General features: G+C 39.3%; 2 protein-coding genes across 6 annotated transcripts in view; both read left to right on the top strand.

Annotated features, from left to right (window-relative positions):
- ogfod1 (2-oxoglutarate and iron-dependent oxygenase domain containing 1) overlaps nt 1-1,732 on the top strand; it is an 8,205-nt gene extending 6,473 nt beyond the window's left edge. For 2 of the 4 annotated variants that reach the window (XM_019886956.1, XM_019886954.1), the window contains exons 10-13: nt 605-849; nt 918-1,046; nt 1,405-1,463; nt 1,561-1,732. In XM_019886956.1, the coding sequence (XP_019742515.1) occupies nt 605-849; nt 918-1,046; nt 1,405-1,463; nt 1,561-1,710 (583 nt within the window). In that variant the 3' untranslated portion in view covers nt 1,711-1,732. The other 2 variants (XR_002170243.1, XM_019886955.1) reach the window with 2 other exon arrangements.
- A 509-nt stretch (nt 1,733-2,241) lies between these two features.
- On the top strand, nt 2,242-11,819 carry tradd (tnfrsf1a-associated via death domain). Of its 2 annotated transcripts, none has more exons than XM_019886957.1 (5): nt 2,242-2,313; nt 4,794-4,948; nt 5,499-5,779; nt 6,087-6,228; nt 11,384-11,819. In XM_019886957.1, exons 2-5 carry the CDS (start codon nt 4,798-4,800, stop codon nt 11,674-11,676), a joined length of 867 nt encoding a protein of 288 aa, XP_019742516.1. In that variant the 5' UTR covers nt 2,242-2,313; nt 4,794-4,797; the 3' UTR covers nt 11,677-11,819. The 2 variants fall into 2 exon arrangements, with proteins under 2 accessions (XP_019742516.1, XP_019742518.1); XM_019886959.1 differs by having other exon boundaries at nt 2,243-2,317; nt 4,797-4,948.
- Nucleotides 11,820-12,376: the final 557 nt, after the last annotated feature.

Raw genomic sequence — 12,376 nt, 5'->3', positions numbered from 1 at the left:
TCCATTGGCTTTGCCGGGGTTGAAAGTCGCTCAAAATAGACGCCGTTTCAGCGGGTATACCAGCTTCCGCAGTGTGACGTCTATTTTGAGCGACGAAAAAAATAATATCAAATAATTTAATTAATATTTTAATATTTCAAGATCACAATAATCTTCAAATTTAGAACTAAAATAATATAAAAACTAACACAAATAAAACACACTTCAATTAAATACAAAAAAAAAATTTTTAGTAATTTATTTTCCCAAGCCAATCAGAGCCGCATTATAAGGATGAAAGAGCCGCATGAGGCTCCGGAGCCGCGGGATGCCGACTGATGGTATAGATGGCCTAATAGAAATTTGCATTGACATATTCAAACCACTGCTACTTTAACACACACGGAGTAGTCGGCCTCAGTACTGCCTGGCATGTTGTGGGGCACTGTGGTTCTACATTGAAGGCGCCCAACTCTAAATTCAGGCTATCGTCTATAATGTAATTACTAATCAATATGATCGGATACAGATCTGTGCTATAATGGTGTGGGGAGAGGGGTGTTTGCTACTGAAAGGTGACCCACGATGTATCATGGTGATCACTGTTGCATTTCAACGCGTCTAGATGCTATGAATCAGCCCGTCTGGACACTCTACCCGAGTGTGTGAGTGCTTGTTGGGAGCTGCTTCATTCAGAAGCATTCTTCCTGCTTCTGTCCAACTTCACGGGCCTCCGTTTGCACTACCTCTGTCCCGCTGATGATGACGATGGTGATGATGGTGGTGAAAATAAAGACAAAGAGAAGAAGGAAAGTTGTGAAAAGGACGACAAAGCAACGGGGTCCTCAAATGAAACAAGCATAGAGTCAGGTTTGTGGGATTTCTTTTGCTCCCTATTTTTGGCTTCCCGGTGAATGTTTTTGTATTCCTCTTCCTAGAGCCGAGTACACCCACATGTTGTGGTGAACTGCGACGATGGTCCCACAGCAGCTACACTTTACTGCACGATGGAGAGGCAGCACGAGCGGAATACGCACTCGACCTCATTTTACCTTTCAGCTGCGCTGGTCAGTCAATACAATGGGAACAACAAATGACCTTTTGAGTGAAATGAGTGAATTGGTGGAATATCAGACACATGTATCACTATCACAATCACTCACTAACCCACATTTACACATAAATTCGATTATTATAGCTCGTGGTCCAACAATATAATCATTTTTTTTGTCTTCTGATTGGTTGGTCAGCGCAAACGCAAGTTTGATTACCAAATCACATCTGTACCAATGTACACATATTGACACATTTGATTATCAGCATCTGTGGTAAGTAGGATGTATTTTATTTCATTATTTAACCAGTCATAAGGGACAGGAAGAGGATGGATAGAAATGATGACTGACAATTTTTATTTCATTTTAGGCTGGCAGTCCGAGTTTGGAGGCTTCAGTTGTTACGTTGCGAATGAAGAGGATGAGGAGGTGAGTGTTGTGAATTTGTATATTAAGCACATTTTTAGATAAATCTGCCATCAATACTTAGCTGAGCATCATATTGTGTTTTTCTTCTCATTTAAAGCTGCTGACCATCTATCCCGAAGATAATTCCCTCGCTCTGGTCTACAGAGACAAGGAAACCCTCAAATTTGTCAAGCATGTCAACCACAGAAGCAAGAGCAATTCTTCTACTGGCGTATTCTATGACTTCTCTTTTGTGTATTATGAATAAAGTTTTACATACAGTTCTCTTACATTGTTTATTTATTTATTTATTTTTAGGTTTAGTGGTTACCAGTCTGCTTTCCACTCTGTGTTGACTGAGTGCCTCTCACATTCCAAAAACATGAACATACAGAAACATTAAATATATGGGAAAATGAAAAGAAAACAAACTACTTAAAATGAAGGACAAATGGAATTAAGTACAAGTGAACTGCACCTAACAAATGTAAAACATTAAAAAAAGACATGGTAATTACACTGGTTTTAAAATAGAGCGCATGACAAAAATTATCTGGTCTAATCATTTCATAATTGTATGAAATAAGGAATACATTCACATCTTGCCTGTCATCAAATATTTATGCGTTATCAGTGGCTGCAAATTACCCAGAATGAATGGCACCGCTGCCCTACTTAGAAACTCGAAATCTCTTCCTTGCCGGAAAGAAACAATCACTTCTTTCCGGTTTTTGCCTCTCCCTGAATGGGATTTCACCAATCAGAATGGTTTCTATTCTCACCTTCAGCCAATAGGACGAGAGAATCTGATTACAGTTCTAGTGGGTCAGTTTTTAGGAGGAAGCGTCACCGAACAGTATAACAAAAGTTTTTAGGTAAGTTCGCGTAGATTTTAGGGAACAAAAACGTCGCATGTTCGGCACGGCGAATAAGTTTGACAAACATTCGTAGTTGGTGGTAAAGTTGATTTTGAATCCTACCCCCCTGTGTCATCGATTAAGTTTTACGGTTTTGCAGTTGTTCCTACTGTCTCATCTGCTGAGTATCAACAACACAACTACAAGTATATATTACACATATGTATTTAAACTTTAGGGAACAGTCACGTTTGTTTGTTTGTGCTGATATTGGATGTAAATCATTTTTAAACACATTTAAGTGTGAAGTTTTCGCTGAAATGAAAGAACATAGTTGAGTATATTTCGGCCTTATTTTGCAGAGCCAGGAAAATAAAATCCATTTCAATGAATTCAATCCTATTGCAGTCTGATTCAGACTGATTGGATAACTTTTGATGTCTAAAGCTTAATTTTCACGGTGTTTGTTAGTAGGGTAAAATGTCCTCATGGTGTACATGTTCCAGATTTGTTTGTTTTTCTAAAACGTTTTGTATTGTATTAGAATTTTTTTTTGTATATTCACGTAAACCCCATTACCATTATGAAGTTCGAATATTAACACTGCTTAAATCAAGGAAAATATAAAAACTACTCAAAATATAAATTACTGGAAAAAATACTTAAATGAAGGCAATAGCAGGATTAAAAAATACCTTTTGTTGATACAGTACTGATGATGGTTGGGAAAAAAATCACTTAGATTCCTGTTGCGCGTTTTGACACTTTAATTGGAGGAGTCACTGATTAATTCCACTTCAGTATATGGTTGAGATGGAATTGTTGGTTGATGCATCTGTCTAATTTTGGACTGAGTAAAGAATTGACATTTGCAAATTCAAAGAAAGTCAGATTGGGATAGCCTCTAGCTCACCCTCACCCCTAATGAGGACAAATGTTGTACAAGATGAACGGATGGGAAATAATTGTTGTAACACATGCGTTCCCATCATCTGAAGTTATAATGTTCTAGTTTGTAATAACGGGTAGAAAGAAATTCCCAACACCATCGCAATGTGATGACACAACTAACTTGTGGTAGCAAAACCTCATATGAACATTCTTTAGCATTTTTCCATGTCAGCCAAGCAGACTGTCCAGGCAGGAATAGTAGATGTTGTCTTTTTGGCAGCAAAAGCTGAATGGTATATTTTAAGCCTCCGATGATCATTTAATCCTCATACCGCTGCTGAACTAATCTCGCAGTATACTTTTAGAGCACTGATAGATTAGATTGCATATAATTAAATACTGTCTAAATTATTGAGATTCCTGCAAACCCAAGAGTCAAGCGCACTGTGTATTAGTGAAATATGAGGACGTGCATAATCCAGCTCAAATGATGCTCTTTCCATGCGGCGCCCTCTGCATCCTGTGCATGGAGAGGGCGTAAGTGAGCAGGCCTCTGTAGTTCATCCAGAGTACAGAAGATTGGGGCTGTGTTGGTATTGGGGGAGGGAGGCTTCAGATTAAACATGTTTTTATGTAATGAAGGTTGCAAGAAGAGCCTGGGGCAAAGATGGAGAGGAAGGTGGAATGAGGCATCTGCTAATAGCCACCACCACTACAGGAAATGTCAGTGACTGGCCATGCTATTGGCCTTCAGTGGGGACTTACCCCACTTAATCCGTCTCTTAATACCACCACTATGACGTAGTAATTATAGAAACCATCAATGCGATACAAAAACGCAATATAATATCACGCAACTGTGCCACGTACAGTCCATCATCTGGAGCAGTTCAGAATAAATATTTATGGAATTGTGAAAAGATAAAAAATTTAAATACACTACCTAAAACTCACCAGAGAGATCCATGCACTATCCAAATTGCTGCATTGAGCACTGGGGTCTATGTAGAGACGTCGGATGGATATTTAGTTGGTAACAAACAACAGCGTGCACCCACAGCCGGCACCCATAGCTGATAATGAGCGCCGGACCTGTCAAGTTTATTTGGCTATCTCTTAATCACATTTAAAAAAATGATAAAATTCTCAAAGGGCTTCATGAATCCACATTTGACAAATATTAGCGACATCCGCAGAGGTAAAACCAGAAAGGAAGAGCTAAAAAAAAAATCCCATAAAAAAACAAAACAAAACCCCAAACAAACAAACAAACAAAAAAATCCAACACAGTGAGTGGTGGTGGTGGTGGGGGGGGGGTAATTCGGTCATCCAAGGTCTGAAGGTTGTTGAAACCAAGGTCACTGTGAAGCATGGGATGATGGGAAGAGGAATATATAGAGAAGGGACGGAGCTTCTCATGAACCAAAGCGCTCGGTGGATGCAGTCTTATGATATGGGCATGAACTGTACACAGTATATTAGATAATATATTGAATGCAGCTGTCTTTTAAAAGGTCCCAGGTACATGAAGTGCTCCAACTGTAGAGCTGTTGACACTCATGAGAGTGTTGTCTGATTTGATAATATGATCATTCCATATTCATAGGATGGCAGACAAAGTTTTGGATCAAGAACCATGGACAGGATGTGCCGTTCTGTTTCTGCAGTCGCTCTGTCCGGATGCAAACCTGCTCTCCCTCTATAAAAACCAGCAGGGAAAGTTCATCTTTTTTAAAGTCATCAAACTCACACTCATAGGTGAGCAGTGACGTTTTAATTTCAACCTACAGTATATAAATGTACAGTATATCGAAAAGTGAGCGCACCTCTTAGATATTTGTTAAGATAAAATAGGTACTGTGACATACTGAAGCAGAGCATGAATCGCCCTGTTAACAAGATGGGAGGAAGAAGTTCATAAAAAGACAGCATGTCCGAACTTTGGATTGTTTCACTCTTAAAGAAGAAAATATGCAATGCAATTTTGACCACGATAGCACTTTCCATTGCTTTGCTGAGCAAACAGTAAGAAAAAAAGCATGTAATTAGCACTTTCAATCGCTGACACCCACATCACTCACCAGGCCATCCACACACACTCAAAGTCACAGATTCTCAGTGGAACATGGGGATAGTGACCCCAAGTGACTGCAAATAATATCTGCACCTCAACATTTACTGTACATGTTAGTTTGATTAATAATAAATTAACATTGATGGCTGTGTGTTGAGTTTATTTTGAAGGGATGAGAAATGTACACTGTCATACAAGGTGCCATTTTTTTCAATTGCTATTTTTCATGGTCAGATTCTGCAGGAGGTCTGGGCGGGTACGAGATACTTAAGGTTCACGATGCCGATCCTTTCCTCGGAGTGGAGGTGAAGTTTATGGATATAGTAGTGTGTCAGCAATTCCTGGAGAGCTACAGCTCTGGAGCGGTGCGTCATTCCATCTCCCAACATGCCTGTCGGCTCCTCGCTGTGGCACAAGAGTTCACCGTGGAGACGCAGCTGAAGGCCGGAACACACGTCTTGGATCGATGTCTGGACAAGCTCGAGCTTTGTCTACAGCAAATTCACCAGTCACAGGTATACTATATAGATAGTAGTTTTAGTTTTGTAAATGTCAAATCGAATTTCAGTCACTTACCATAAAAAAAAAGTTTTTATTTTATGTCACTTTTTTTACTGTAGTTTTTATTTCAATCATTTCACTTTGTTTTTGTTAACTATAATAGTGGTCCAGGTATGTTTAGAATATGTTTAAAAGGTCTCTTTTAATAAGTTGAAATGTCGCAGATTTTCACTTGTTGTGAGCAGGTTGGGATTGTATCATAGTATATTTTCGTGTCTATTGTAAGGCAGTCCAAATATCTTTTCTCAACTTTTGTGACAGCCCGAGCGCCTGCGTGATGAAGAGATCGATCGGCTGGAGCAGCAGCTGCAGCTCGAGGTCCTCGGGCCTCCTCCGTCCCAGCGGATCTCGATCAGACAGCAAGTCCCCAGCAACTGCTTCACGTTTCAGAATAAAGTATTTGGTAAGTTGAGTCTCATTTTGTCTTGTCGCGATATCTTTGAGAGAAAAGAAATCACAGTAAACCCTCGTTGTTCACCGACTGAGCAGAAAAAATAAATTTGGATGATTGATAATATACGGGTGCAGAGTTGCACTGACACACCCAGTTGAAGTTTATGGTTAAACTAAACATAAAACAAAGAGAATTATGCCTTGTGCTATTAAAAACAGCCCCATTTCTTAGCTTTTCAGACCGCTAGTTTAATGCAGACAGTATTAGCATTGATGCTTGCATCAGTCCTTTCACACTTTATGCTGCGGTCAGACTGAACTCGAGCTGTTTCTGACGCAGCATTTCCACATATAGTCAATGCAGTTTTCGCGGTCAGGCACCAATGCATGCCAGTCGGCACAGATGAAGCATTTGAAGTGAATTTTTTTTTTTTTGCTTCTTCACCCATTTTGCTGGGGTTTGCATTTTCTGCATCGCATACAGCCAATCTGCGTAGATAATGTACTTAAGTTGACTGGGCGAGTAATTGGTCGAGCTCTAAATATTAGTGCTGGATCGACGAGCCGAGAGAGGAGACATCTCAATGAAGCGTTATTATGCATCCCACAGTTCTATGCAGGACGTGCTCCGCTGCAATCTGATTGGCTGCTGCATCCAGGCAAGACTGTTTTGAAGTGGAATTCATAGTAACATCTCATTTAACTGCCTGTTTGTCTTTAACTGCCACCAGGTGGCCAAGGCATGCACACTTGAAAGAGGAGCACTTTCAACTGATGCAGTGTGACAAAAACGGTTGAATTCTTAATAATGATGTAATTACTCTGTTTTTATGAAGTGCAAAATTATGGAGTGCTGTTTTACTTTCAAATACACCTAAATTATTCTGTGAGTAATTGACGCCAAAAGGTAATTGCCTGTAGATGCTACAAGATGGCAGCAAAGCGCTTTTTTTTTTGTATTGAACAAAGGATGTGGCCTGACGAAATGATGAAATGGCACAAGATAGTGCCAAAGCAATTTTTTTAGATTAAACATGGCTTTGGCTTGAGCACAAGAACAATACTCTAGGCGAGGTTTTCAGCAAAAGCCGCAAGACAATTATTTAGCGAAAGGTGAATTTGTGAAAATGTGGTGTTTTGATGTAAACGGTCTCATATAATCTGATCAAGTGGTTCAAAAAAAAACAAAATCATGTACTATGTATATATGTCAGTGAACATCTGCTGCATTTGTTTTGTGCTCAGTTTGCTAGCAGCACATAAACTGTGCAGTTTGGCAGATGATTCTCTAATCCAACCATTTATGAATTGATGGTCACAATCTAAAGGGAGATTAGTGCATTAATTTGAAATTGCCAGCTTTCTATTCAATTGTCATTTTTACCATGGGTCAAACCAGGGCTGAAAGTAGTAGCTGTCAGCTACGAAAACGTATCCCCACGCCCCAAAAAATAAAATATAAAAATCAAAGTAATATAAGAACAAAATTGCAGTATTATGAGGAAAAAAAGGTTCTAATTTTATGAGAATAAAGTTGCAATATTAGGAGAGAAGAAAACATTTCAAGAGGGAGAGGGGAACTAACAACAAAATCTTTGACAAAATGTAATAATCGCTGAATATTATGAGGGAAAAAGTTGAGGCTTTTTAAAAATTCCAGCCTTTAATGGTCTTTTTCAAGGGGGAAAAAAATCACCTTCAATATTACAACTCTTGGAATGGAAAAGCTAACACTATAGATTCAAATGTAAAGCAATGGCCAATTAATATAAATCCAAATTATGCAGCAGTAGCTTTTATTTAATATATTTTATGCTTTTATTTGTTGTCAAGGTAGTACGTCAAATTGTATATCGGAATTTTAACCTGAGCTGTTAGTTATGTTAAGTTTTTGCGACCAATTTCTGTGCACGTATTCGCTCTTCAGTAGACGCAACTACCGATATTAAGTACCAATACTACTAGTATTTTGACACCTAAAATTTCAATTAACATGATGACAAATAATTGCGAAGAAAGACCTTTCTTTCTTTCTGACGCATATGATGTGTTGCCGATGCTTGTGTCATATCACCATTTACTGGTCAGGTGGACTAACTCGGTTATTTTTGCCTCTGTTGTGAAAGTGCCATTTAACTCAACATGGATTGTATTGTATCGTATTAAGTGTCTGTGTTTGGTATCGGCAGCCTCCACAATACCCGGTACCTTGAAATTAGGCTTGTATTGGCTCGATACCAGGTATCGTACTCGCCCATCCCTAGACTAAAGAATGCTAATTGTTTTAACCTTAACTTGATTGTTAAAGTACATACTGTCATTGTTAGTACTAATACTCCATAACTTAGTGTTTCCGAATGCCATATTAAGTTGTACTTCACAACTTTGCTTTTCCTTATCCACATATCACAGTACTGTAATGACAAAATAGATCGGAAATGTTTTTTTTAATTATTTATTTATGTATTTATTTTTTTACTTTAAATAACCAACAGTAGCAATGCTATTCGATTTCCTTTGCAAGTGTACAGTGCCGTGAAAAAGTAGTTGCTTCCCTTCCTGGTTTCTGTGTTCTTGCAAGATTTCAGTTTATCAAACCAATTTTAATATCACACAGAGACAACGCAAGGAAATACAAAATACAGTTGCTAAATGCCAAAATGCCACACACACAAAAAAAGTAAACCTACCTGTCCCTATGTGAAAAAGTAATTGGCTGTGCCACCCTTGGCAGCGAGCCCACTCTTCTTCACAGAATTGCTTCAACTCTGCCATACGAGAGGGTTTTCTAGTATGAACTGCTCTCTTAAGGTCACACCCCAGCATCTCATTTGGATTCAAACCCAGACTTTGATTTAGACTTTGAACAGCAGTGCTTTTTGCCTGGGAACCCTTCCATGGATGCCGTCTTTGGCCAGTGTCTTTCTTATGCTCGTGTCATGAACTCTGACTTGAACTGAGGACAGCGAGAGCTGGAGTTCTTTGGGTGTTGTTTTCGGTTCTCTTGCAACTTCCTGGATGAGTTGTCGTCACACTCTGGAAGTAATTTTAGCTGATCGACCACTCCTGGGAATGTTTGCCACTGTTCCCAGTTTGATCTATTTATGGACAATGGCTTTGACAGTGGTTTGCTGAAGCCCCAGAGTCTTGGAAATGGCATTGTGACCTTTTCCAGACTGATAGATTTCAAACACATTTCAAAGTTCTTGAATTTCTTTGAATCGAGGTATGACACATTTGTTTCTTGAGATCTTTTTGCCTACTTCACTTTGTCTTGACAGATTCTATTTTTTTTTTCTTGATTCAACAAATGTAGTGCTAGTGTGTTGCCTGTTGCCTTTCTCAAAACTGTCATTAGTTAAAGTTACTTTGTGATGTAACAAAGGGGGCCGACAATTACTTTTTCATATAGGGGCAGGTAGTTTGGGATTTTTTTTTTTGTCCCTTAATAAATGAAATTGGCATTTAGAAACTACATTTTGTGTTTCCTTGGGTACTCTCTGTGTAGTATTAAAATTGGTTTGATGAACTGAAACTTTTATATGTGATAAATATGCAAAGAGCACAGAAATCAGGAAGGGGGCAAATCCTAATTCACAGTACTACTATATGTACTTTGTAAATAAGCAATGGTGTGGGTGCTACAAATAATCTCATTGTATAGATTCTAAAGTACCGTATTTTCCGCACTATTGGGCGCACCAAAAAGTCTTCCGTTTTCTTAAAAGCTCACCGAGCGCCTTAAAATCCGGTGCGTCTTTTTTATGGTCAATACGGTAATAAGTCGACTCCAAGGTGGTTCCCTCCTGGAGACATGCTTCCAATGTTATAACTTGCTGTTGGTTCAGTGAACTGTGTCGCTGCTTTAATTATGTGTTGCAGCCCCGAAAAAAGGAGAGCTGTGGTGTTAATTTTTTAAAACCGTCTAAACAAATACAGGTGCGTCTTTGTCTATCTCCGTGCTTTCTTCCGTTCGACTCGAGAGGCGTTCAAGACCGCCACCGAAAAACGTAAACTAACGATTACTTCAATGAAACTACAAAAATTGAAAATCATACATCAAAACTGAAAAGCAAGCGAGGATATCACAAAATAAATTCTATAGCCCCCCCCCCTACAGAATTTATATTGTGATTTCATCATTTGTGAATACACAACAAAGGAATAAATAACTACGACTGACATCTTGTGTTATTTTGACTTCAAGATGGCGCCGCGAGAGTGGCTGCCTTTCCAGCAGCTTCTATTTATTTTGATCTTCTACTTCTTCCTCTCATAACTTTGCTGCTGTGAAGTGGGAATTTCTCCATTGTGAGACTATTAAAGGTTTTCTTATTTTATCTTATCTGATTGTACTCTTGGAGCTACGATAAAGGAAATGGCAATGCGTTTTTTGGAGGCGGTCGTGAACGCCTCTCGAGTTGACCGGAAGAAAAGAAGGGAAGGAGACGGACAAAGACCCACCTGAGTTTGTTGAAAAAATGAGAGCCGTGGTTGTGGTTTTATTATTTTTTTAAACGCAGACTTTATTAATGGTTTTCACAGTCTTGGCAAGTACAGGTACTGTACGTCTTTGTCCGTCTCCATGATTTCTTCCGTTCCACTCGAGAGGCGTTCATGGCTGCCTACGAAAAAACGTAAATTAATTCTTACTTTAATGAAACCACGAAGAAAATCAAGCGAGGAAATCACAAAATAAATTCCGTAGGGGGGATATAGAATTTATTTTGTGATTTCCTCGCTTGATTTTCTGTTTTAATGCATTATTTTCAATTTTCGTAGTTTCATTTAAGTACAATAATAGTTAATTTACATTTTTCAGAGGCGGTCATGAACGCCTCTCAAGTTGAAGGACGCCTCTCAAGTTGAATGGACGGAGCGTAGCATCATCTAGTGGACGCATTGTAAATTGCGCCTTTTAGTGCGAAGCGTCTAATATATGAAAAAAATTTACAAAATAGCCATTCATTGAATGTGCGCCTCATAATCCAGTGCGTCTTTTCTTGCGGAAAATACGGTATATTCTGGAACTGTCCTGTGAGTTGAAAGAGCATTTCAAGCCGGAATGGATTGGGAAGTGTTTCTGTTTGTTTCCTCAACCTCTGTTTACGTAATCGCTATTAAGTACAGTTTGCGTTCATGTTTTTTTTTTTTTTTTCCATCAGAGGATCGAATGCTGACGACAGCAGATGTTCAGAGCTTTGCTAATGGCGTGGGCCGTCAGTGGAAGCATGTGGGGAGGACCCTGGGGATGGAGTGCCGCGCTTTGAAGGATACGGCCATTGACAACCTGGCCTACGAGTACGCCAGAGAAGGCCTGTACGAGCAGGCCTATCAGCTCCTCAGTCGCTTCATCCAGGCGGAGGGGAGGGCGGCCAAGTTGAGCCGGCTGATCAAAGCGCTGGAGGACTGCAAACTCACCGGCCTGGCCGAGTCTATTCTGGACATACAGCCATGAGACTAATGCCGTGCACTTTTTGTGGCGTACATGAACACGAAGGTGGACTGGTCACGAAGGGGGCGTGCCTCGTCTCTGTTGACTTTGTCTTTCCTGCTTTTACATACGGAATGTCTGATCTTGATTGAAATCGTTGAAAATGATTCCTGTGTGCATGTGTGTTTCTGATCATAAGTTTTACCTCAGATTTATTACGAAAATTGCTTCAGTTTATAACGGGTTTCAGTGATTCGATATAAAGGCATAAAACTACCCGCATAAGTCACAGGTATTTGGTACTGAAAAACGTAGTAAAAGTAGGTGAATTTGTGAATGCCAAACTGTGACATTGCAGGGGTCCACTGTATTGCACATTAAAAGAAAATAAATGTATACAGATCAAGAAATAATTTTCACCCCGTGTTCTACTTTCACAATAGTTTTTAAAATGTAAATTGACTCCCAGAATGATAATTCTTCATGCAACACAAAACTGTATTTTTTTCATTTTCAAATTCGTCCCGCGGGCCCGATTGAACCCCGATTGATTGTTTTGACACTGATTTAGATGAAGGATAATGCTGCTGCACAAGTCGTTTCTCAGCACTATTTGAATGATTTGACCTTTAGTTTCCACAAGTGGAACCTGTTGGATCTCCTTTCTAATGACTGCACAACTGAAGTTTTTTTTCCCCTGTATAAAATGGGTGTGTACAAATTC

Source organism: Hippocampus comes, unplaced genomic scaffold (genome assembly GCF_001891065.2).
Source record: "Hippocampus comes isolate QL1 unplaced genomic scaffold, H_comes_QL1_v1.1 scaffold261, whole genome shotgun sequence".
Taxonomy (NCBI): domain Eukaryota; kingdom Metazoa; phylum Chordata; class Actinopteri; order Syngnathiformes; family Syngnathidae; genus Hippocampus; species Hippocampus comes.
Note: the sequence above shows the minus strand (reverse complement) of the source record. Positions and strands in the feature narration are given on the sequence as shown.

Bases quoted from the DNA above. Each gene is read 5' to 3' on its own strand.
- tradd (XM_019886957.1), top strand. From the start codon at position 4,798: ATGGCAGACAAAGTTTTGGATCAAGAACCATGGACAGGATGTGCCGTT. The intron at 4,949-5,498 runs GTGAGCAGTGAC...TTTCATGGTCAG, and splicing joins CATCAAACTCACACTCATAG to ATTCTGCAGGAGGTCTGGGC. The intron at 5,780-6,086 runs GTATACTATATA...CTTTTGTGACAG, and splicing joins AGCAAATTCACCAGTCACAG to CCCGAGCGCCTGCGTGATGA.